The sequence below is a fragment of the Heloderma suspectum genome, chromosome 10 (assembly GCF_057233095.1).
Source record: "Heloderma suspectum isolate Gila_16-S chromosome 10, 16-S_ref, whole genome shotgun sequence".
Lineage (NCBI taxonomy): Eukaryota > Metazoa > Chordata > Lepidosauria > Squamata > Helodermatidae > Heloderma > Heloderma suspectum.
In genome coordinates this window covers 21,175,011-21,199,032 of record NC_139467.1, presented here as the reverse complement: position 1 = coordinate 21,199,032, position 24,022 = coordinate 21,175,011, and the positions used below count along the sequence as shown (strand labels likewise).

At 49.0% G+C, this 24,022-nt stretch overlaps 1 protein-coding gene across 1 annotated transcript; it reads left to right on the top strand.

Moving 5' to 3' along the window:
* Positions 1–15,125: 15,125 nt before the first annotated feature.
* HSPB6 (heat shock protein family B (small) member 6) lies at positions 15,126–21,059 on the top strand. Its single transcript, XM_084815471.1, has 3 exons — positions 15,126–15,394; positions 18,710–18,832; positions 20,458–21,059. The coding sequence occupies exons 1-3, from the start codon at positions 15,191–15,193 to the stop codon at positions 20,653–20,655; spliced, it is 525 nt and encodes a 174-aa protein (XP_084671597.1). The 5' UTR covers positions 15,126–15,190; the 3' UTR covers positions 20,656–21,059.
* The last annotated feature ends 2,963 nt before the right edge of the window (positions 21,060–24,022 follow it).

The window sequence follows — 24,022 nt, the reverse complement described above, 5'->3', positions numbered from 1 at the left end:
CAAGGAACCCAAGGTGGCTTGCATGGTCCTCCTCCGCTCCATTTCATCCTCACAACAACCCTGTGAGGTAGATTAGGCCGAGAATCAGTGACTGGCCCAAAGGCATCCAGTGAGTTTCATAGCCAAGTGGGGACTAGAACGCAGGTCTCCCGAGTCCCAGTCCAGCACTCTAACGGCTGCACCACACTGGCTCCCCATACAAAAAGGTGCGTCTTCAAATATTTGGCACTGCAGCCATTTGACTTGCGTCTTTCTCTTCTCTTCCAAAATGTCAACTCTTATCATTGCTACTCTAATTCTTCTTTTACTTTGACTCAACATGTTCCACCATCTCTAGTCCAGCTGACACAGAAATACACCCACCACAGGTGTAGTTACTGGGTGCCCACGGACACTGCGTATCACCCTCTTCCTGTCTCCGGCAAAGAAAAGTTGGTAAAAGAGGAGCAGAGACTGGCATGCCACCCACGGTAGGTGAAAGCTCCTGGAGGCATCTTGTCCGGTCTGACACAAAATTACAGCCTCTCCAATTTTTATGCGGCTCCTGTGGGAGGGCTTTGCCTTCTTCCTCGGTATTACCTTCCTGCCTCTTTTAATTTTCTAGTCTTTCCCTTCAGCTTGCTGGGGCTGTTGCTTCAGTGTCTAAGACTACAATTACAATAACACACATTTGAATTCTGGATTAATTACCGCTTCCTGAGGATCCAGTTGCTAATACAGATTGAAATTGGCATACCCCGTCTAAAGAATTGTGGGGGGTCGACATTTGAACTACCACGTATCTGTGCGTGACAGGCCTCGTAAAGCGGATGGAGAACAGATGGCAAAGAAGGACATGAGCCGGCAATTGCTGCTCAGCCATGCTCTCACTGGGTGGTCTTTGGCAAACTGCCATCGCTCTCAGCCTCATTTGTGATGTCGAGATAATACGGGCTTGCCCTGCACGGTTGCTGTAAAGATGACTCAAATATCTAATATTTATGCAATCACCATATTAAGGCTGGGGTAGAAACCTGCTGCTGTCCAGATGTTTTGGACTACAACTCCCACAGTGCCTTGCCACTGGCCATGTTGCAGTCCAAAACATTTGGAGGTTGCCTTTTGCCACATTAAGGGATAATGATCGTCAACATGTATTCTAAGGCGACAAGCCTGTGTATGCATATTAGGAACAAACCCTGTACGGTCCAACAGGACTGACTTCGCAGTATTCATAGGATTTGGCTGCAAGTGTCTGTGCTCTGAATTTTCCCAGCAATGCTCTCAATCCCCTAACTAGTTTCCTTCTGGCCCAGAAGATTCCATCTCCTTACTGCACCAGCTCCTTGTTGTCTTCCCTCTCCTCTGACACTTGATCCTGCAGCCAGTACATGTTTCAGCAACCCTTGTCCCTGGGGGTAAAACCTTTGAGTCATCCCATCCCCTCTTAGCTGCTGACCGCCCTTTCCAGGGATCTCTCCACCTCTTAACTCTCTAGCTGCACATATAGTTACACTCCTGCTTTATGTGGTTCTTCCCTCCCTGAAGCTCCATGAGTCTCCCAGATTTTATCAGCTAGCCCTGGACAACATGGTGCCCATGGGCACCAATGTGCCTGCCAACACCTCTCTTGGTGCCGGCCAGGCTCCTTGCCCCTTCTGATTTTAGTTTATTGCTTAGGATGATTGAATTAATTTTTAACTTGGAAGCTGGCATACTACAAAGCAAAGGGCTACCCTCCAACACCACCTTTATTTGGCTTCAAAAGAGTGGTTTTGGAGTTCAGACCCCACCTCTGGGCTTGTACTTAGGTTCTTGGGCAAGTTACTTTTCCTTTAGTGTCACTAGTTTGCATTCTGGGAAATAAGTGTTTTGTCACGGGGCATGTCCACCATGGCAGCCATTTTATAGAGGGGTGAGTCCTGCCTCCCCCTCATGGCAGCCATTATATGAGAGCACTCAAAATATGCACCTGTCCCAAAAGGTTGGGGATCCCATCCCTGGCCTAACCCCTCTTTGGAAATGGCATCCTGACTCCTCATCCATTGAGTTACTAGAGAGTGGGGGACCTAGAGGTGGGCAGGAAGGCTGGATGTGTAGGGTTCCTGAGATGATAGATGAACACATCTGTGTGTGAGAGAGAGAGAGACAGAGAGAGGATGGATGGATGGATGGATGGATGGATGGATGGATGGATGGATAAAGGGATAAAGGGGGTAGGGGAGAGAAAAGGGGTGACCCCAACCACTTTTGGCTTCGGCTTTGGCTTCAATCACCACCACCGTGTGCCTCCCAGACCATTTCCCCCAAGGGGCAGCACCCTTGGACTCCAAAAAAATGTTGCCTACCCTTTCATCATCACTCCCTCATGTAGCAAACTCAGATGGTTGAGTGCCTATCAGCTGGAAGCAGAACAGAGCTGACTAAAAATAAGGTAGTGGCATCTACGTACTTGGAGGACGCCTAGTACACAGAAACCTATAGGTTTGTAAATTGTAAAGGGGGGGGTGTTGTGGGAGGGTATAAAAACTTTGGACAATAACTTGTGAGCCTCCAGGATGTAGGGGATATTGAGGCAACAGCTGAGCAAATAAAAGAAACTGGGAGTGGGAGGGAGGTGAAATTGACCTGATCAACCGCCAACCTCTTATTGGGAATAACCTGGAAAAGGGAGGGGGCTTAGGGTTGGGAAGATGCCTGCTGTGAAGTTAAAAAGCTTTCCTCCCTGTATTATACAGGGATATTTTAAATGAAGAAAATGAAAAAGGACATCTTTTCCATGTTCCATTTCCTACTCTTTAGACTATCCTCCCTACCACATAGCTATAAAAGATTTAAGGCTGGCAGCCAGCCCCAAGCCCAATTCTTCTAGGGCAGGGGTCAGCAAACTTTTTGGCTCAAGGGTACATCCCTTCAGGTGTAATCTGTCAGGAGATGCATGCTAGAGGGAGAGGCTGAACCAAAAGTGGGGGGGGGCACGCCCTTTCTTTGTCTCTCTCTGCCACCCCCTTTTTCTCTCTCTACCCAGCAGCTGCTGGGAGAGCAAAAGATCAGTTTTGTCAGAGATCTGAAGCAACTTACATATAAACCCAGTTTACATGTAATGGCAGGGCCAGCCCTACAATGAGGCAGAGTGAGGCAGTTGCCTCAGGCAGCAGATTTTGGGTATCATAACAACAGCAAATTGTTATTTACTTTGTCATTCTTGTATTTCTGTTGCCTGGGATGGGGAGAGGTGCTCATGGGCTTTTCTGCCTCATCTACCAAAATAACGTGGCTGGCTTTGGATACTATGCACCTTGACTTGGGCCAGCCCTGCATAATGGCAATTCCTTGGTTGTTTAACCCAGGAGTTGCTATGGCCGAAGGGGAGTGAGCTAGTGCAGTGCTTCGCACAGGCGTGTCACTTCTGTTATCAGTCAATGACCTAACGTTTTGTCTGAATGTGACGTCCGAACCCAGGAACTCTCGGCTGTTTAGGGGTTAAACAACCAGAGTTAACCCAACAATTGCCTATGGTTGGCTGTTATGTGCAAACTGAGTCATAGTCAGTAAAACAAGGCAACCCCTGTCCACAGGCTTACCATCTAAAAAGACACAACACACAAGGAAAAAGGAATGGGGAGGGAAGAGGAAAAGAAATCAAGTCTTTCAGCAGGGCTGGTGGAATGGCCCTGCTTCCCCTCTCATCTCCCTCAGCACAGTCTGCTACAATGTCCAGAGTTATAGGACTGGTCACTTGCACATTTTCATTAGATTTAGGGAAGGAGGGTGGCTGCACGTGTTTCAACAAAGGGAACATTGATTGCACTGCTCTGTTAGCTGCAGTGCCTGGCACTCCCGCGAATGATGCCTTATTATATGGCACTTCAAAGTAGACATATTTGTTGTGGTGAAGTCGGACCCTCAATGTCTCTATGGCTTACTGAAGTTGCTTCTATGATTCCACATGCCAGTCTTCCTAACAGTCTCCCCCCCCCCCCCCCCGGCCCCAATAAATGAATGCATGCCATTCAGTCCTTTAGCGAAGCGCATGTTCCCACCTGTGGACACTGTTGGGTGGGGTTGTCAGTTCATTTCTGCACACAGCTCGCATAAAGGTGCACTGCATCCCGCACCTCAGCACCAGCTCTCTGCAATAACAAACTGTTCCTCGGCACACAGCCCACCCATCATGATGATGGACGCTTTACTAGCAGGATATAAATAATAGTGGTGGTTATTTTTTCCAGTTTGCATCACTTTGCACATGCCAGCCCTGATTTATTTTTTAATCAGCGACTTCACTGCCTGCTCTCCCAGTTGTAAGATGATCCGTCTGCAATGTCTCTCTGTTTGCTTTTAGAATTAACTGATCCTGGGAGATTGTGCAGAACAGGGGGCCCTACTTTACAGAGGACAGTCCTCTATTTGATGGGCTGTCCAGTCCAAGTCCGGTTTAAAGATTAAAAAAAAAACCCTAAGGGAGAGCAGGGGGCTTGAACTTGCCCATCAACAGTTAGCACTTGGACAGGAGAATGAGCTGGTACACAGCTCACCCGCTTACAGTCTTCCCCATTACGGTGAGATGTATTGTATTTCCATTTAAATGTAATTCATTTAAATTTGCATATATGCATATAAATTAGCACATTCAAATTTTACACATCATGGAATCCCTTTTTGTCCTCTTTTTGTGTGTCATGTGTTTCTTCTTGTTTTGGCCATGCGTAACTGACCACCCCAGTTTTGTACCATCTGCAAATTTTGCTGAATGATACTCTCAAAACAGGAAGAACTATAAAGGTATGGAGAAGGAAAATAAACTAGGGTCAGGAGTGGGAATAGACTCCCAATACCCCTGAATTTCTGCCGTGTTGCTTCTCTCCTCCTCCTCCTCTTTCTCTGCCAAAGAAATAGAATTAAGTGGAGGTTGGTGGCTCTGATGTCAGTAGAGTGGTGAATCCACTCTAGTTTCAGCTAGAGCTCTGACTGGTTTTGATTGAAATCCAGAGTGGATTCACCATGCCAGTGACGTCGGAGCCACCAGCCTCCACTGATACAATTAGAAACTAAATCAAATTGATATGGATATGGCTCTAAATGAAGGGTCAGACTGAGAAGATGTTTTCCAAGGGGCTAACCTCTCTGTAATCTATCACAAGGGATGCCACAACCTGCCTAGAATGAGTAGTGTTATTTCAGGGTTATTTGCCCCAGAATTGGGTTGGGAGATATAAGGTCAGCCTTAGAATCCCTGGCCTTCCATAAATAACGGGGGGCTGCTGACCTTCACAGAGTCAGAAGAGACCTTGGAGTTCATCTAGTCCAGGAGGTGGGCAGAAGGTAAATCAGGATCTACTGGTGGATCTCTGGGTGATTTGAAGTAGATTGTCCAACATTTCTGATTCTCTGTGTTTTAAGAATAGTAACAACATAAAGGTAGGTTCCCCCCTGACCAGCACCCCCCACATGCCCTAAATTAGGCAGCTGAAATGGAGAATGTGTAGTCTAAAACTCAGAGTGGATTTGGGTGTGCCAGGGCTACTAACTCTGTTATGGAACTAAACCAGATTCTTGGACCAAGCATGTGCTCAGAGGCACCCTGTTCCTTAATTCCAACTGCATATCCATTGTGCCTCCCACCCACCACTGTCCACAGAGACTGTTTTGCACTTTGTGGACCTCAGAGTTCTGGTAAACAACAAGAAGAAGAACTAGTAGATTCCCCCAAGCCTGAAGTCTTTCTGGCCTTGACCTAGTTCAGCCTTCCCCAACCTGGTGCCCTCAAGATATTTTGGACTTCCACTCCCAGTAGCCCCAGCCAACATGCCCAATGCTCAAGGATGCTGGGAGTTGTAGTCAAAGCATCTGGGGGGTACCAGGTTGGAGAAGGTTGCCCAGGAGAGCATCCTTCTAGGACTGAACCATTTCATGCAGCAACGAGAGATGTTGCTGTTTCAATACTTCCTCCATGTGAAGAAGTGCATGCCTTGCACTTTGGATAGCTCCTTTAGAGCTCTAGCTGAAACCCGGAGTGGATTCACCACCCTACTGACATCAGAGCCACCAACCTCCACTGAATTCTATTTCTTTGGCAAAGGAAGAGGAGGAGGAGGATAGAAGCAACACAGCAGAAATTCAGGGGTATTGGGAGTCTATTCCCACTCCTGACCCTAGATCCAAACATGGATTTGTCAAAAACAAGTCCTGCCAGACGAATCTGATCTCATTTTTTGATCAAGTAACCTCCCTTGTGGACCGTGGGAATGCTGTAGACATCATATACCTCGACTTCAGCAAAGCTGTCGACAAAGTGCCCCATGATATCCTGATGAGCAAACTAGCTCAAAGTGGGCTAGATGAAACAACGATCCGGTGGATCCACAGTTGGCTACAGAATCGGACTCAAAGAGTTCTCATCAATGGGACCCTCTCAAACTGGGGAGAGGTAACGAGTGGGGTACCGCAGGGCTCATTCCTGGGTCCAGTGCTCTTCCACATTTTTATTAATGACTTGGAGGAGGAGCTGCAGGGAATGCTGATCAAATTTGCAGATGACACAAAATTGGGAGGGATAGCTAATACTTTGGAAGACAGAAACAAAATTCAACGTGATCTGGACAGACTGGAGCGCTGGGCAGAAAACAACAGAATGACATTGAATAGGGTTAAATGCCAAGTTCTGCACCTAGGAAAAAGAAACCAAATGCACAGTTACAAGATGGGGGATACATGGCTCAACAACACTACAAGCGAGAAGGATCTTGGAATTGTTGTCGATCACAAGCTGAGTATGAGCCAACAATGTGATGTGGCTGCAAAAAAGGCTAATGCTATTTTGGGCTGCATTAATAGAAGCATAGGTTCCAAATCCCGGGAAGTATTAGTTCCCCTCTACTCAGCACTGGTTAGGCCTCATCTGGAGTACTGTGTCCAGTTCTGGGTACCGCACTTTTAAGAAGGATGCAGACAAAGTGGAGAGGGTTCAGAGGAGGGCAACAAAGATGATCAGGGGACTGGAAACAAAGCCCTATGAAGAGAGACTGAAAGAACTGGGCATGTTGAGCCTTGAGAAGAGAAGACTGAGGGGAGATATTATAGCGCTCTTCAAGTCCTTGAAAGGTTGTCACAGAGAGGAAGGCCAGGATCTCTTCTCAATCATCCCAGAGTGCAGGACACGGAATCATGGGCTCAAGTGACAGGAAGCCAGATTCCGGCTGAACATCAGGAAAAAATTCCTGACTGTTGGAGCAATACGACAATGGAACCAATTACCTAGGGAGGTGGGGGGCTCTTCCACACTGGAGGTGTTCAAGATGAGGCTGGACAGCCATCTGTCAGGGATGCTCTCAGGTGGATTCCTGCATTGAGCAGGGGGTTGGACTCAATGGCCTTGTAGGCCCCTTCCAACCCTACTATTCTATGAAGTATTCAAACAGAAAACTGGCAGATTGGCCCAGGGCTAGGCTAGAACAGCTCTCCCTGATTGCTGTTTTTTTTTTACCCAGATATTTTTTGAGGTAGGTTCAATGAAGTACCCCACACACAAAGACTGTTTTAAGTAGTACAGTCCCAGAATCACTGCTCACTGAATGGTTTTGTTCAACATGTAATTCAGCCTTTCCCAACCTGGGTGTCGTCCAGATGTGTTGGACTACAACTTCCATCATCCCCAGCCAGCACCCAGCTGGTAAAGGCTGATGTAGTTGTAGTTCAGCTCTAATTCTTAGCTTCTGCTCTCATTTAATTTTTTTTTAAGCAATATTTTTTTTCAAAAAAAACATCATATGGGGTTAGGCAAATTTAGTTTGTGTTTCTGCTACTTATATCCTTAAAGCAAATAGGGATTTATAAGAAGCTCTATTCTGAAAATGTTACTTGTTTGCAAGGCTTTCATTTGTGTACTGGCAAAAATGGACCTGTAAAGGACCTGGGAGTATTAGAGGGAAGCCATGTGTGGGAGATGTGGAGCTGACATTTATATGTGTGGGAACAGAGGCTAGAAGCCATTAGGGAGGATTAACTTGGCTCCTGAAACCACACCCAGATGCCCTCAGGATCCTGAGCTGTTAACTCCAAATTCCCAAACATCTTGCTCTGTTACCATAGGGGCTAGAAACTTCCTTTGTTTTTTAAATGAAAGCTAAGACTTTAGGGCAGGGGTGGGGACAGTGCTGGATTTAGGAACAAGCTTAGGGCCTCGTATTATGAGGGGCCTCTAAATATTTTGGAGATAACTAAGATTTATTATAATTGAAATCACTTTGGCTTAAACTTTTCATACAAAAACCACCACCCAAATTCTGAATGCTGGCCTCCCCATCCCAATCCACACCCAGTCCGATCAATGTCCTTTCCAGGACTGCTGGACAGCTCGCATCATCCACAGGTTGCCCGACCTTACCTCAGAACTTGGGAGCTAGGATTACTGCAAGTCTGTATATGTTTTGTTGAGAATACCAGTATTAATTTTTCATTACAAGTTACATTGCTACTTCCATTAAATAGTTCTGATCTCTGCAGTTGCTCTTGTGTTTCTATAAAAGACTTCAGTTTCATATATGGTAATTAAGAAATCATAGGGTATTTGATAATTCAAATAAAGCTTTTTCCAAGAAGTATCTTTTTAAATTGGGTTATTTCTCAGTGCATCTTTGCCTATGTATATATGCAAATATAAAGATTTAGCTTTCTATTATAATGTAATACCTTTTTTCTCTTTTATTTTTTATGGCCTCAGCATGTCTTAATCCAGTCTTGGGTGGGGATCATTTTTCAGCCAGAGGGCCACATTTATTTCCCTGAAACTTTCTGGTTTCGCTGTGGAAAAGGCATCAGTGAGGGGCGTATGGTCTGGGGTGAGAGGTGAAGGCCCAGACAGAGAGGCCAGGCTGGGACAGAGGATTCCCATTGCTGCTTTAGGGAGTTGAAGGTCATCCCCATCTTTTGTGATATTCAGCTTTATTACTACTAGACATATTTTTAGACCCCTCGGGTATAACTTGCTATGTGTTGAGACTGTTCCTATCTTTGATACATTCTCCCCTCCGTTCCCCCCTCCCCCACCCCAATGTTGGGACTTGAGTGGGAAGAACACGGCCATAGTCATCCCGACTACCTTGTGTGCATGGTGGAGGGGGGAAGGGATGTAGATATTGAAACAAATTGATCTCCAGTCCCTTCTGTAGGTGGCCACACACAACATGAGATAAGCCCTGCCAGGTCAAAACAGTGCAGGCATGTGTCCTACTCTACAGAGGATAGTTCTCTGTTTTGAAGGTGCCCCATAATTGAAGGGCTGTCCCATTCAAATCCACTTTAAATATGAAAACCCTAAGAAAAGGAGAGCAGGAAAGCGCCTTGAAATTGCTCGTTAAAGCACCCAGATAGCAGACCAAGCAGGCAGACACACAGGAACCATCTTCTCCACTGGAGTGAGATGTACTGCATTTCTCTTTGTTGTTGTTCAGTCATTAAGTCGTGTCCAACTCTTCGTGACCCCATGGACCATAGCATGCCAGGCCTTCCTGTCCTCTGCTTTCTCCTGGAGTGTGCTCAAGTTCATATTGGACACCTGCTGACCTGAGGGGCTCATCTTCCGGCATCGTATCTTTTAGCCTTGTGATACACTAGTAATTCTTTCCAAAATTTGCATATCTCTCGATAAGCAAATTTCATGCAACTCTATATTCCCTTTTTTTCATGATGCATTTCCTCTTTTTTTGGTGATGTGCAAGCAGCCACCCTACCAAGGGTCCGTCTAGTCCAATGGTGGGGAACCTGCGCCCTCCTAAATGTTGTTGAACTACAACTCCCATATCCCTAACCACTGGCCATGCTGGCTGAGGCTGATAGGAGCTGGAGTCCAACAACATCTGGACGGCCACAGGTTTCCAATCCCCGATCTAGCCCAGTATCCTGTTTCCAGTGGTGGTCAGCCATGAGCTCTTGGGGAAATCCATCAGCTAGTCAGGAAGACAACCCCCCCCCCCCGCTGTTCCTTCCCCATGTTGCACAACTGGTATTTAGAGATATGCAGCTTCTGAACCTGGAAATTCCTACTGAGTTATTATACTTAATCCCCATAGATAGGCCTGTCCGCCAGAGCCTGCTTGAAAACCATCTGAGGTCGCAGCTATCACTGCATCTCGCAGCAGCAAAACTACAAAATACAAATGAAAGTAATTTCCATTATTTAGAGGACTGTCCCCCACCCCCCAAAGAACCTCAGAAAAGTTTTCTTGGGCAGGAAGAGGGGCGCATTTGCCAGGCCAAGTTTTTGTTACTTTTCCAAGCTTTTTCGATGCAGTTTTAATCTTGTTTATGGCTGTTTGATGCTGCTTTTATGATTTTGTGGCTTTTAGCTTCTTTTTTGTAATTTGAAAAAAGTTGCCCTGGGAATATGATTAAAGGGCAGTATAAAATACTTTCAAGAAATTAATAAATCAAGGAAAATTCTGTTTTTTCTTTGGGGATGGAAGAAGAGTTGTTCAGCCTGTACCTGGCACAACAGCACACCTGTAACACAATGGAGATGAGAACATTATTCCAGCCTTTTGATGTAATGGGGAAGAAATTCTGTAATGGCCCACACCCTTTTCCAAATTGAATAGTCTGAATACACCCTCCCCAAGTCTATTGCCCTCCTACCGGAGCGTCACTGTGAAGTTATTTCCAGCCTGTCGACCTCATGGGGCTGTTAACTTCCCTGCCTAGCCCTAGAGCAGAGTTGGGCAGACTTCAATCTTGTTGGATCTACTTTGTGGTGGTTGTTTTTTTACCTTAGGAACATAAGAAGCTGCCTTATTCTAAACTCCGTCAGACCCTTGGTCCATCTAGCCCAGTACTGGCAGCACTGACTGGCAGCAGTTCTCCAAGGTTTTGGGCAGGAATTTTTCCAGCCCTACCAGGAGAAGCCAGGAACTGAATTTAGCACCTTCTGCAAGCAAAGCATGTGGTCTGCCACTGAGCTACAGCCCCCCCCGATCCACTATCTGGAGCCTGGTGCAAGAGCTGCACACAGTTATTTATTTGTTTGTTTGATTGATTAGCCACCCATCTAGCTGGCTACCCGGCCACTCTAGGCGGCATACAATACTAATAACAACACGAAATACAACAAATTTACATAATCAACTGAACAAAACAACACTGCTTAAAAAAAACCCTAACCCACCCCAAATGCCCACCTGAACAGCCAGGTTTTTAAAGCTCGGTGGAAGCTCATCAAAGAACAATAATAGTTAGGATTTTCTAAGCCCTGGAATTTGTTTTGAGTACCAGAACTGAGTGGAGTTCACAATCCGTCCATGCACAAATCCACTCCTGGGTCCCCCAAGCTCTCTTCATTTCAACAGTATAATTTAGGGGAGTGTGAAGTAATTTTGTTGCGGCTGTTGTATCATTAAATAATTGGATATCGGAATGATCTGCTGCAAATTATCCAGAGATCTACCAGTAGATTCAGATTGGCCTTTTGCCCACCACTGCCCAAGAGGCAGCTGCTATCCAGGGCAGCTGAACAAGCCGTTCTCACACAGGGCTTATAGCTCTTAAAGATCTGCTGCAAAATGCTGGTCTCATTGAAGAAAACCGTACACAAGCTTTGTAGTCACGGGTTTGCTGTTTCAACCATGGGTTAAACTCTGGGCTCCTCTTATGTTCTTATGCTTAGGGTAATGTAGCTTGTTATAACGTTTGCAACAGAAACATCAAGCATATACTTAAGTTTGTCTGATTGAAACTGATGGGACCAAAAGTGCTAAACTTTGACTGTGTTTGTTACATCACAATTAAAAATAACAATGATAACTTTTTGGCATACAAAGGGCTTTGCTATTCTAATATCAGTATCCTAATAATGGCCTTGTGAGGGAGGCTGGCCTGCTATCCGCTATGCTTCACAGGTGATTTGGGATTGGAAACTTGAGTGTCCCAAACCCGGTCCCACTGCTTGATACCTGACATTCCACTGGTCCTCTGCAAAAGGAGGAGAAAGAGTCTTGTGGCACCATAAAGACAATTATGACATAAGCCAGCCTTCCCCAGCCTGGAGCCCTCCAGATGTATTGGACAACTCCCATCATCCCTGACCATTGGCCCTACTTGCTGGTGCTGATGGGAGTTGTAGTCCAAAAACATCTGGGGGGCACCAGGTTAGTGGACAACTGTCATAAGCTTTCATGAACTGGGCTTATGCCATAGTAAACGTGTTAGGCCACAAGACTCTTTGTTGGTTTTGCTGCAACGGTCTCACACAGCTACCCAGGGCCAGTATCAAGGGCAGGCATGCCTGGGCACCTCCTGAGGCTCCACACCCCAATAGGGCCCACTGAGAAGAGCCCCCTAGACTTGCTCCTCTCTTTACCATCTCAAGCTGCTTGTTCACCTGTCTCTTGCTCTGGCCCAGAATACAGTGGTGGTGTGAAAGAAGGAGCAGTGGGTGCTGCCGCCTTTTTGTTACAGGCTCTCTGTCAAGCAAGCAAGCAAGTGGTAGCAGCGATGAGAAAGAGGATGACAGCAAGAGCAGCTGATGATAGTGGTGATGAGAAAGCAGACTCACTGAGGGGCGGGGCACTGAGAGCGTCTTGCCCAAGGACCCTCAAAAAGATGGAGCTGGCACTGTGCTGCAGCTACCCCTCTGGGATTTTTTTTTTAAAGTTCAGTACTGAGAATAAACTGCAAAGTGTTCACAGGAAGGAAGCCCTGTAGGATGCAAGTCAGCGAATCTTTGAACTGGCTCCTATATGTGTGACTCATCACTGATCAAACCCCAGCGACAGAAGCTCAACCACATTTTATGACCATGTTATTTCACAAGTGTGAGCCACACGTTGACTAACTGGGCAACGAAGGTGTAGCGAATCCAAGTTGTATCTTTAAAAACCTGGACCAAAAAGACTCCAGTTTGGAAGGCATCGTTTCAAGCATGTCGTTGCTCAGCCGTGAATACATTTACAGTGCAATCCTAAAGGTGTCTATTCCAAAGTAAGCCACATTGAGCGCAATGGAACTTGTACCCATGTAAGCATGTATCTCGGATTGCAGCCTTGGTCAGGTACCTGCCCCTTTGTAAACTTTCAGTCTTGACACCTCTCCAAATCCTGTCCTTAGTTCTCTAGCATGCTAAGTGCTTCCTAATGGCTTTGGAAGCTTCACCAATTTCCCCTTGACAGCCCAGCCTCGGCCCTGTCTCCCCAGGGGTAATATTGGACCCTTAATAGCAAAGTAATCCAATTTCCTCTTGGAGCGTTTTCCCCCTTTCCAGCTAACTTTGGTTAGAAAGATGTGGTATTTGCTCAGTTACTGAGCTCTCCCTCAAAGACAGAGTTTGAGCAGGCGGTGACCCCAGGCCCTCTACAGTTGGAGCGTATGCAGACCAGCCCTTTAAAGCCTGCGGTGTCCCATTCAGTCAATGGGTTAAGCACGCTTGGGTTTGGGGAGTGGGCCCCCCAGGTTCTTTCCCCAGCTGGCATTGAGGATTAGCAGAGGAAGTGTCATGGCTCAGTGGCAGAGCACACATTTTACATGCAGACGGTCCCTGGCATCTCCAGATAGGACTGGGGAAGACCCCATCTGAAATCCTGGAGAGATCCTGCCAGGCGGCCTCCACAAGACTGAACCAGATAAGCCAACGGTATGACTTGGTATAAGCAGTGGCAGCTGGTGCCTGGTGGGGCTGAGAGCCAGGCAGCTGCTCAGTATTCCACTGAGATCGCTGGAGGAATACAGGAGAAGGCCATGTGCGGCCCTTGGGAGCAGTGGAGCAAATGTAGCTAGTTGTGGGGGGGGGGGATCTCTGCCGCAAGTGGGTGGGGGATAGGCAGGGGGTCACTGCCCCATTTGCCACCAATGCAGAGCCATCTCTGGATAGAAGGCCACTTCCTATGTTCTTGGGGAGGGGCCATAGCTCCGTGGTAGAGTGCCTGCATGCTCAGCGCACAGGGGGTCCCAGGTTCGATCCCCGGCATCTCTAAGTAGGGTGGGGGAATCTGCATGCCTGCACCCCTGGAGAGCCAGTCAGCGTCAACAGTAGTGGGCTAGATGAAGTAATGGCCTCACTCAGTATAAGGCAGCTTCCTATGCCGTGGAGGCTGGTGGCTCCGCTGCCAGGGCGGCGGTGAATCCGCTCCGGGTTCCAGTCAGAACTCTAAAGGGGCCATCCAAGGTGCTTCGCACCTTGGATGGCCCCTTTAGAGTTCTGACTGGAACCCGGAGCGGATTCACCGCCGCCCTGGCAGCGGAGCCACCAGCCTCCACTATAAGGCACCTTCTTGTGTTCCTGTTATCCTGCTTTATGACGCTCCCTCCGAGGCCTTTTGCAAACAGCCCTACAGAAGTGCAGAGCGAGACTGCTGGGCGCGAGTCCTCTTTTGCCAAGCGCCCTGCTCCTGCGGGGCCGGTCCGATGAGTGAGTTCGGGGTCCTCCTGCCTCAAGCACACCGGCAGGGCAGGCAAGCAGAACCTGCCAAGCGGGACAGGGATTGTGCGGTCAGCTCCACGGTCCCTTTCGACTCTGCAGTTCTGCGACAGCGCGAGCGAGAGAGACAACGCCGATGGGCCGTTTTGAAACACGAAGGTTGCAGAGGCGGGTTGACAAAAAGGCGTGGAAACCCGTCCGCACGCTGAGCTAGCGCAGACGTCCTAGAGGGAGGGGAAAAGTCATCTTGCGATGTTTCCCCCCCCCCCAACGACAGGCGCCGCATTCAGACGTTACACTGCTCTCGCGAGTATCCAATCCGCGCCATGCAGGGCTTAGCCTGCTGGAAGAACGTGGGCACGCGGGGTGAGACCGCCCAGCTCTTCGACACAACCGAAACCCACGCGCGAGAGATCCCACCCCGGGATCCTTCCCTTCCCGGCCCATCCCCGCGCTTGCGAACAGAATCACGACAGCGGCGCTGGCACCGGCCCTTCCCCGTCCTCCGCATCCCGAGAGACGCTCGGCCGCGCCTCCGCCCTCTCGCGTCCAGCCGCCCGCCTCCCCCGTCTGTGAGCGGGAAGAGAAACGGGCGAGAAGCCCCGCCCCGAGCCGCCGCGGCCCCGCCCCCCCACGCCCCCTTCTCGGCGTCTGGGGCCCCGTCCCGACGGCTCCAAGCGCTTCTAGCGAGTTCCAGGGGGCGGGCCGGCGCCGGCTATAAGAAGGGCTGCGGCGGGACGGGCGCGGCGTCGGCGCGTCTGTGCTTGGTCTCCGCTCGCTGGTTCCGCGGCCGCTTCGCTCGCCTGCGACATGGACATCGCAATTCACCACCCCTGGCTGCGCCGCCCCATGGGCTTCCCGTCGCTCTTCCCTCCTCGCCTTTTCGACCAGAGGTTCGGCGAGGGGCTGCTGGAGACCGACTTGATGTCAGCCACGCTCTGCCCGTACTACATGCGTGTGCCCAGCATGCAGATGCCGAGCATGCCGAACATGCCAGACACGGGGCTGTCGGAGGTAGGCGTCTTGGCCCCCGATCCGGGGCTGTCGAAGGGCCGATTCTAATGGGGTGGGGGGTGGGGCGGGGGGATGCGCATCTATAACGTGCGGCCTTTGAGCATGGGTACAGTGCTTGTGCCTGAATCGCTGCAGCGGGGCCCCATCTGTCAGGGATTGTGGGGAGGACTTGAGCGTGTGCAGAGTGCTCGTGACAGACACTGCAGTGGGACCCTGGCCTTTGGGCATTGCGGGGAGGACTTGAGCGTGTGCAGAGTGCTCGTGACAGACACTGCAGTGGGACCCTGGCCTTTGGGCATTGCGGGGAGGACAGCTTAGCATTAGACTTCCGAAAAGTGCTGAAGATCCTTGGCATCCTTGGTGTCTAATGCATCACGGGTGTGTTTCCAGCCTTTGGAAAAGGCTAGAAAGTGGTGGTGCCAGTCGGTGAAGGTGAGCGATTCAAGTCCGAAAGGGTGCCAAGGGGAGTGGGAGGCTGTGCTACCTATTATGGTAACATTCTTCAGCCAGTCTGAGCTGGTCCTATGGGGAGACAATGCCAGCTGGGTTGCCTTGTCCTTTTGGGAAGGGGCTGGCATGCAGGACTCCTAAACCCACAGACACTTGCTGGAGAGAGAAGATCTCATTTGGATCTCTGCCTGTAGCTGCCTTATTTTGACCAACTTGTGCCATCATGGGAACGTAGGAAGCTGCCTTGTTTTGGATCAGGATATCTGTCCGTCTTGCCTATTCTCTTTCCTATCACCCTACCTGATCCTTTAAAAAAAAAACACAAAACCTTTACTATGTCCTTTACTACTGAGCTGTGGTCCCTTCCCAAATCCTATGAAATCAAACCATAAATAATACGACTGATCTTATTTCGGATCAGGGAAACGACGGGGTTTTTGCTTAACATTAACGGCTGATAGCCCAAACCCCTTTGACAGGCAACTTACCCAAGGATGAGATCTGTGTAGTCTGGCCTTCTTGTGCTGCCACTTGACTCCCCTATGACTAATTGGTACATTCTTTCGTCTCCCTCTGTCTTGCAAGTGCTTTCTCCAATGTGCCTCGTCACGCCCCTTGGCACGGGAGAGTGCTTCTGTGTTGAAGCACACAGGCTCTAAATATAGAGCAGTACCAGTATCTAGGTGGGAACGAAAGCGGCATGTTCCTGCACTAATGACGGAGGTTATCAAAGAGGGGGGTTGGTGGTCTTGGGGTTTTGGGGTAGGATCAGAGAACTGCTCTAGAACAGCTGTAACTTGCATTGGCAAAGTGGCTATCCATAGCCTCCCGCTGTGTGTGTGTGTGTTTGTCTCCACAGCGTTTTCTGCTTTAGATTTCCAAGTTGGAGCGTGGTGACATTTGGGTTTATCACACAGCTGTAGACATGGTTCAGCAGAAAGAAAACCCTCAAACTCATTGAGCTGCACACAGGTCCCACTGCTGAAAATGGGACTTCACTCCTTAGTACAGTCTTCCCCCCTCCAGGTTTGTTGGACTGCAACTCCCATCACCCCCTGCCAGCACTAGCCATGCTGGGTGGGGATAATGGGAGTTGCAGTCCCCACACACCTGGATGGCACCAGGAGGCTGAACCCTGCCTTAGTAAGTGTGCGTAGGATTGCAGCCTTAAGGCATAAGAACATAAGATGAGCCATGCTGGATCAGACCAAGGGTCCATCTAGTCCAGCATTCTGTTCACACAGTGGCCAACCAGCTGCCTGCAGGAACCGCACAAGCAGGACACGAGTGCAACAGCACCCTCCCACCCGTGTTCCCCAGCAACTTGTGGCCATAAGCATACTGCCTCCGTTACTGGAGGTAGCATGTGGCCATCAGGACTAGTAGCCATTGTTAGCCTTCTCCTGCATGAATTTGTCCAATCCCCCTTTTAAAGCCATCCAGATTGGTGGTCATCGCTACATCTCGTCATAGTGAATTCCATAGTTGAACTATGTGGCGTGTGAAGAAGTATTTCCTTGTTACTTGTCCTGAAGCTCCCCACCAATCAGCTTCATAGAATGACCCCAGATTCAAATACATCTGACCTGCTTTGCTTAACCTGCCCCGAGTCGATGCAAGGCCCTGAAGCCCCACCCTTTGAAATCCAACCTGAGATGGCCTCTGCTTTCTGAGGCCTGAGCAGAAGCCGCTGCCTTTCTATCAAGTCAACAGCCCAGGATTGTCCACTACTCTGACTGGCAGCAACTCTCCAGTGTCTTGAGGAGAGGGACTGTAGCTCAGTGGTAGAGCACCCACCTTGCATGCAGAAGGTCCCAGGTTCAATCCCCAGCATCTCCAGGTAGGGCAGGAAAGCCCATGCCTGGAACCTGGAAAGCCATTGCTGCCAGCCAGTGTCAACAGTACTGGGCTAGATGGACCAATCAACTTCCTACGTTGAGCAGAGATCCTAGTAGTCCTCCAGATGTTTTGGATGCCAACTGCCATCAGCCCAAGTCAGCAGAACCAATGGTTGGAAATGATAGGAGTTGCAGTCCAGCGCAACTGGAGGGCACTGTGTTGGGGGAGGCTGGCAAAACAGCTAGTATCAGACTAGGATGAGAGAGGCTTGGGTTCAAATCCCCACTTGACCATGGAAGCTGACTAGGCAACCTTGAGCTGGTCACACTTTCTCAGCTTAACCTACCTCGCAGGGCTGTTGTGAGGATAAAAGGTAGGTGGAGGGAGAGAACAGGCATACTCTTTACCATAGAGCAATGGCCCTACCAGACATTGCCTAGACAGATTTTGCATCCTTTCCCAAGCTTGGGTCCCCAAATGGTCATGCACTGCAACTCCCATCATCCCCAGCCACTGCCCTTGCTGGCCTGGAGATGATGGGGGTTGCGATCCAACAACATCTGGGGACCCCAAGGGTGGGAAAGGCTGATCTTGGGGTTCTGAGCATTCAAAACACTCCACGTACGTGACCGCTGGCTGGGGATGATAGGAATCTTAGTCCAAAACCTGGTGACCTAAGGTTGCTTTCAGGCCTATCCCGGCAGCCTTCAGAATATTTACTGCTATTCCTCTTGTTATTATTATTTATTTCATTTCTGTACCGCCCCATAGCTGAAGCTCTCTGGGCAGTTCACAATAGTTCATAAAAGACTGAAGTTTGGTTCTTGCGATCGTGGAGTACAGCCACAAGATGGCCTCTCCATAGAATTGGAGCTGCCAATGGTGGCTGGTTAGTGGCCTGTGGACCCACCCTGTGCTTAAAACAAGACGAGGTGGTGCTGGGCGTGTCCACGGCAGTGCTGCAGGCAGGCTCAGCGAAGCTGAAGGGCTGTTGAATTGTGATCTTTTTCTCCTCCCCGTTCCCAGGTGAAGATGGACAAAGACAAGTTCTCTGTCTTGCTGGATGTGAAGCATTTTTCACCCGAGGAGCTGAACGTGAAGGTGGTGGGTGACCACATTGAGGTGCACGCCAAGCATGAGGAGCGTCCGGTAGGTGGCTTCCTGGAGAGTGTGCCATGACCTGTCCCAAAAGCCTGACACGGCAGTAGAAACGAACGCGGCAAGTTTAAAGCCGCATTCCTAACTCGGCTCAACCTGGAAGTAAATTGTTTTGAATTTGGGAGGTACTTCCTTTTAGTGAAACGTATCAAGGCTCAGACAAGGAATAAGGCCCCTTAAAACAGGGGCGGGCAGAAGTTAGAGGTCCAGATGTTTTGGACTTCAGTTCTCATCAGTCCCTGCTAGCATGGACAATGGTTAGGAATGCTGAGAGTTGACATCCAAAACATCTGGAGAGCTACCTTCTGCCCACCCCTGCTTTAAAGCACTATTTGCAGACTTACCAAAAGCAACCTCAACAGAAGATGATTGAACTTGAGTTTTGGTTCTCAGGGGTTTTGGCTGCAAAATTCTGCTCTTTGTCCCGATGGGTTGCTCTACAGCAGCCTTCCCCGATGAGGCGCCCTCTAAGCCTTTTGGATTACAACTCCCATCTGCCCCAGCCAGCGTGGTCAGAGAATGATGGGAGTTGCAGTCCCAAACACCTGGTGGGCACCAGGTTGGGGACAGCTGCCATACAGGGAGGGAGTTTCATCCTTGGCATGTTGGATCTAAGCTTTATTTGGTTTAGGGTTTAGGTTTAGTTTAAGGTTTATGCTTAGTTTTACATCAGCACTTTGTAATGAGCCAGAATAGATACAAGCTTAATGTGCTCCTGACAACACACTCCCATCAGGTGACAAGTCACCACGTTGTCTTCTGAACTGCAGGGCTTCTAGCGTTAAGGGTGGAACACAGTTTGCCATGGTGTGCAGTGTATTGCAAGGGTGGGCAACACGTTTTGCCCACAACCCCTCTCCATTGACAATGTTGGCTAAGGCTGAGTTGTAAGCCAAAACATCTGGAGGGCTGCACATTGCCTATCCCTGTAATTGTGTTGGACTACGACTCCCATCAACCATAGCCAACATGGCCATGCTGACTGGTGACTGTAGTCCAATATGTCTAGTAGGCACCAGAATGGGGAAGGCTGATGTGGTGTTTTAAAACGTTTTGTAAGGCAGGAGTGGACAGACAGTAGATCTCCAGATGTTCTGGACTGCAGCTCCCGGCATTCTTGACCATTGGCTGTGCTGGCTGGACCTTCTAGGAGTTAAAGGCCAAAACATCTGGAGATCTACCTTCTGCTTACCTCGGCTGTAAGCCATGAGTCCTTTTGGTGCAAAGTGCAGGCACTGAAATGTAACAATCTAGAAATGGCTGTTGCTAAAGCTTCTTGGAAAACACCTTGCCACCTGCGCCCCCATATGCACACCTGTGTTCCCATGTGCCAAAGTAAATAGAGAGCATCCTCTTGCAGAGAGGCTATCAGCATAGACAAGGCATGAGCTACTGCAGGGGTGGTCAAATTGTAGTCCAAAACATCTGGAGGGCCACAATTCCCATCAGCCCTCACCATTGGCTATGCTTGCTAGGCCTGATTGGCATTATAGGCCAAAACATCTGGAGGGCTACAAGTTGCCCACCCCTGTGTTACAGTCTGAATTTCTGGCAAGACCCAATTGCTGAACTTACTAGCCACTCACGTGTTTGCCTCTCTCTCCCCACTCCTGCAGGATGAGCATGGCTACATCTCCCGGGAGTTCCACCGCCGCTACACGATTCCCAAGGGGATCGATCCAGCGGCAATCACCTCGGCACTGTCTCCGGATGGGGTGCTCTCCATCACTGCCCCCACGAGCCCAGCCGCTCCCGCGCTGGAGCGTAGCATCCCCATCTGCCGCCAGGAGAAGCCTGCTGTTGCAGCGAAGTAATAGGGCAAGCAGCCGGGGCTCGCTTTTGCTGTCGCCAGGAGCCAGCATCTTGGGCCTGCTCTCCCCTCGCTTGTAGCTGCAATGGCAGTTCGCTCATAAGCCTTCCGGGACGTTTCTTTCCCCACCACACTTCCTGCTCGGGGTCTGATAGCGGAGACCTTGTTGCCTTCGGGTGGTGATCTTTCGGGGCTATTTCCCCGCACTTGAGTAGGATCTTCCAGGAGGAGAGATCAGGCCTTTTCTTCTGGCTAGCAGTATCTCTGTTGCAGGCTTCCTCTGTACCACTGTTCAGGCTGACCTCCTTGCTTTGTATGACTACAACTGACCTGGTGTCCATGTATCTGCTTAAAAACGAAATGCCATCTGATGGAGACTTGCTAATAAACATGAAGTTACTGCCTTTTTAGGTGTGTGTGGTGAGATTGCATGGAGTGGACAGGGGTGCAGGTTAACAAGTTTTCAGGTGGTCATGAGATTCCCTATCACTGGCCGTTACGTGGGGCAGGGAGGTGTCCTGGGCATCCTGTGTTCCAGATGAGTTCTGTTGTGTGTTTTTAATGTGAATGGGAAAAGCTTGCCTAGCTGAACACCAGAGAGGTTCTAGAAACGCAGGAGAAACCAGAAAGAAAGCAGCTTTGGGTGAGGGGCTGCACAGTAGGCAATGATATAATCCCTTATCATAAGCATCTCACCCAGCTATTGGATTGGACCCACAGTAAGTGTAGCATCCAGTGGTGTCGTTCCACTAAGGCACAAGACGTTCCGCTAGTGGAATCAAAGTTCCGGACTATGCGCAAGGGGAGGATCCAACTAAAGTTCCATTTGCAGATCTTAGGCTGACAGAGCGGTCTGCTAGTGCTTGCCCAATGGGGAAAGGCAGCAGAGCTTTGCTAGTACAGCCATTATTTCTTCCACTAACAGTATGTTGGATTTAGGCTTCAGTTAGTTGCACTTGGGTCCCGTTGGGACTGGTGTGAGAAATGACCAAGTACCGAAGTGGCCATTGGGGCTGGTAGGGCAGAGGACGGGCAGATGTTCAGTATTCTACAGAGATTGCCAGAGGAGGAGAGAAGATCATGTGTGGTGCTCAGCAGCTGCCCATGTACCTGGTTGTCACTGCCCCACTTGCCCCCAATGTAGAACCACCTCTGCTAAGTGCAACTAATCATCTGGATCCAACCCGCTACCTTTGGGTAATAGAATAACTGCGTCGGTTACAGGCGTTTTTGTTTTAGAACTGAAGTGTGGGTGAAGTACACACTTCAGCAAAAGCAGTTTCTCTAGGACTTGAGTGTGTGTTATGCTGCAGTTCTTACTCTGGTACAATTACACCCATCTGAGCTCTATAAAGTCAGACATGAGTCTAGTCTAACTACCTCTTGACGCCTGTATCACTTGTTGGCATATGGTCCCTAGACCAGCTGTCATTCAAATACTGCAGGGTTAATGCTTGAATCCTCCCTGGGTTTTGGTTTAATGTTTGCCACTTGCCTATACATGTGCAAGCACACCATCCGTCAACAGCCTTTGGCGCTAGCCCTTGCAGTTACATGCTACATCCGTTCCACAACGTGTGCTGCCTCTTACTTTGTGTAGGCGGATCAAATTAGGCAACCCTCCAAATGTTTTGGACTACACCTCCCATGAGCCCCAGCCAGCATGGCCAACAGTTGCAGATTACAGGAGTTGTAGTCTAAAATATCTGAAGAGATATTGGTTGCCTACCCCTGGAAAAAAGCTGGATTTTGCTAAAGCCGATCAAGTGTAGTATATTTGGTTGATACTGTACATCAGCCTCCTGCAACTGGGTGTCCTCCAGTTTGGCTGGGGGATTCTGGGAGTTGTGGCCCAACATACCTGGAGAGCACCAAGTTGGAGGATGCTGATGTAGGTGCAAAAAGCCCCATGTATGGTACTGGAAGCTGCTGTTAGGAGTGTGTTTGCCAGTTAAGGAAGGCAGAAGAAGGAGGCGTCAGCTAGAGCTTAGCCAAGCTAAGGGGGATTTTCCCCCCCAGTTCTGCTCTGTAGAAAGAAAAAACAAAAACAGCATTTTCAGTGAAGGCAGTGACCACAAAGCATGGAATAAAGAGAATAGTGCTTAACAGGAGCCAGGGGTAGCCCACCAGTGAGTTGAACACAAAGGATCATGTACCAGTAAACAATGCTTAAGAGAAGATAAAAAGGAAGCATTATTTGAGTTGCCAGTACTTGCCTGTCTTAAACGTAATGAGCTTCGGAGCAGAAGGCAAGGTGAAAACCAACTCACTTCCCCCACCCAAACAGAAAAGTGGAGGCTGCCTGTACTTTTCCTAAAGACTTAAGTCACCATACAGTAACAACGCAGTCTTATACTCACTTCTCTGACAGCAAGCCCCATTGCACTCGATGGAACTTACTTCTGAGTATACATGTATAGAAGCATTCTGTAAAGGAGGTGCTTCCAAGATAAAACCTACAGGTTGTAATTTTTAAACGGACTGCCAAGCTGCTTTTCTAAAACACTCAGAGCAACTTACGGAAGCTAAAGATCTCTTTTAAATGAGACCAGCATAAAATCAGTCACAGAAATCAGTCTTTGACTTATCAGAATCCTCTGTCTCCTATCAGCTGAAAATACAGGCTTTTATGAAAATGGACAGAGGAGAGCACTGCCTTACTTGTGCAGGTATTCTAGAGCCTTGGGGCTGTAACAAAAAAGGCCCTGCTCCTAGTCCTACATTTCCTGGCTGCCACTGGCATGAGAGGCCATGTCAGGGAAGGGTTTTAGGTGTTGGATTTTCAGCCTGTCCCCAGGGGGGCCTGCAAAGGGCAGCTTTGAGTCATGGCTATAATTGATGTACCAGCTGCATGGGGTCATTGTGACCCATCCTGTTGAAGTACACATAATCTTCACTAGGATCTTCCTTCTGTATCCTGTCCCACTGCTGCTATGACAAGGGGGAGAGAGAGAGTAGTGACACAGCCTAAAAAGCAGTTCTCTCCACTCTGCTCAAGAAAGGCAATAACATAAAAGAGCCAGCGTACAGCACCGTGTGTTGGCGCTGGATCTGGGGAAAACCCAAGCTGAAATATTTGCTCAGTCACGAAGCTTGCAGGCTGTCAGCCAAACATCAGAGGGTAAACTGAGAAGCTCATGGAAGCGCCCCAGAGCTTCTTGGGAGGAAGATCGGATACACATTTGATGAACAGCCTACAGAGGAAAGATATACGGCAAGGGTAAGCAACCTGGTGCCTCTGGATATGTTGCAACCAGTGGAGGCTAGTGGCCCAAGCTGCAGAGCACCTTGGGTAGCTCCTTTAAAGTTCTGACTGAAACCCGGAGTGGAATCACCACCCCACTGACATTGGAGCCACCAGCCTCCACTGG

Bases quoted from the DNA above. Each gene is read 5' to 3' on its own strand.
- HSPB6 (XM_084815471.1), top strand. From the start codon at position 15,191: ATGGACATCGCAATTCACCACCCCTGGCTGCGCCGCCCCATGGGCTTC. The intron at 15,395-18,709 runs GTAGGCGTCTTG...CCCCGTTCCCAG, and splicing joins CAGACACGGGGCTGTCGGAG to GTGAAGATGGACAAAGACAA. The intron at 18,833-20,457 runs GTAGGTGGCTTC...CCACTCCTGCAG, and splicing joins CCAAGCATGAGGAGCGTCCG to GATGAGCATGGCTACATCTC.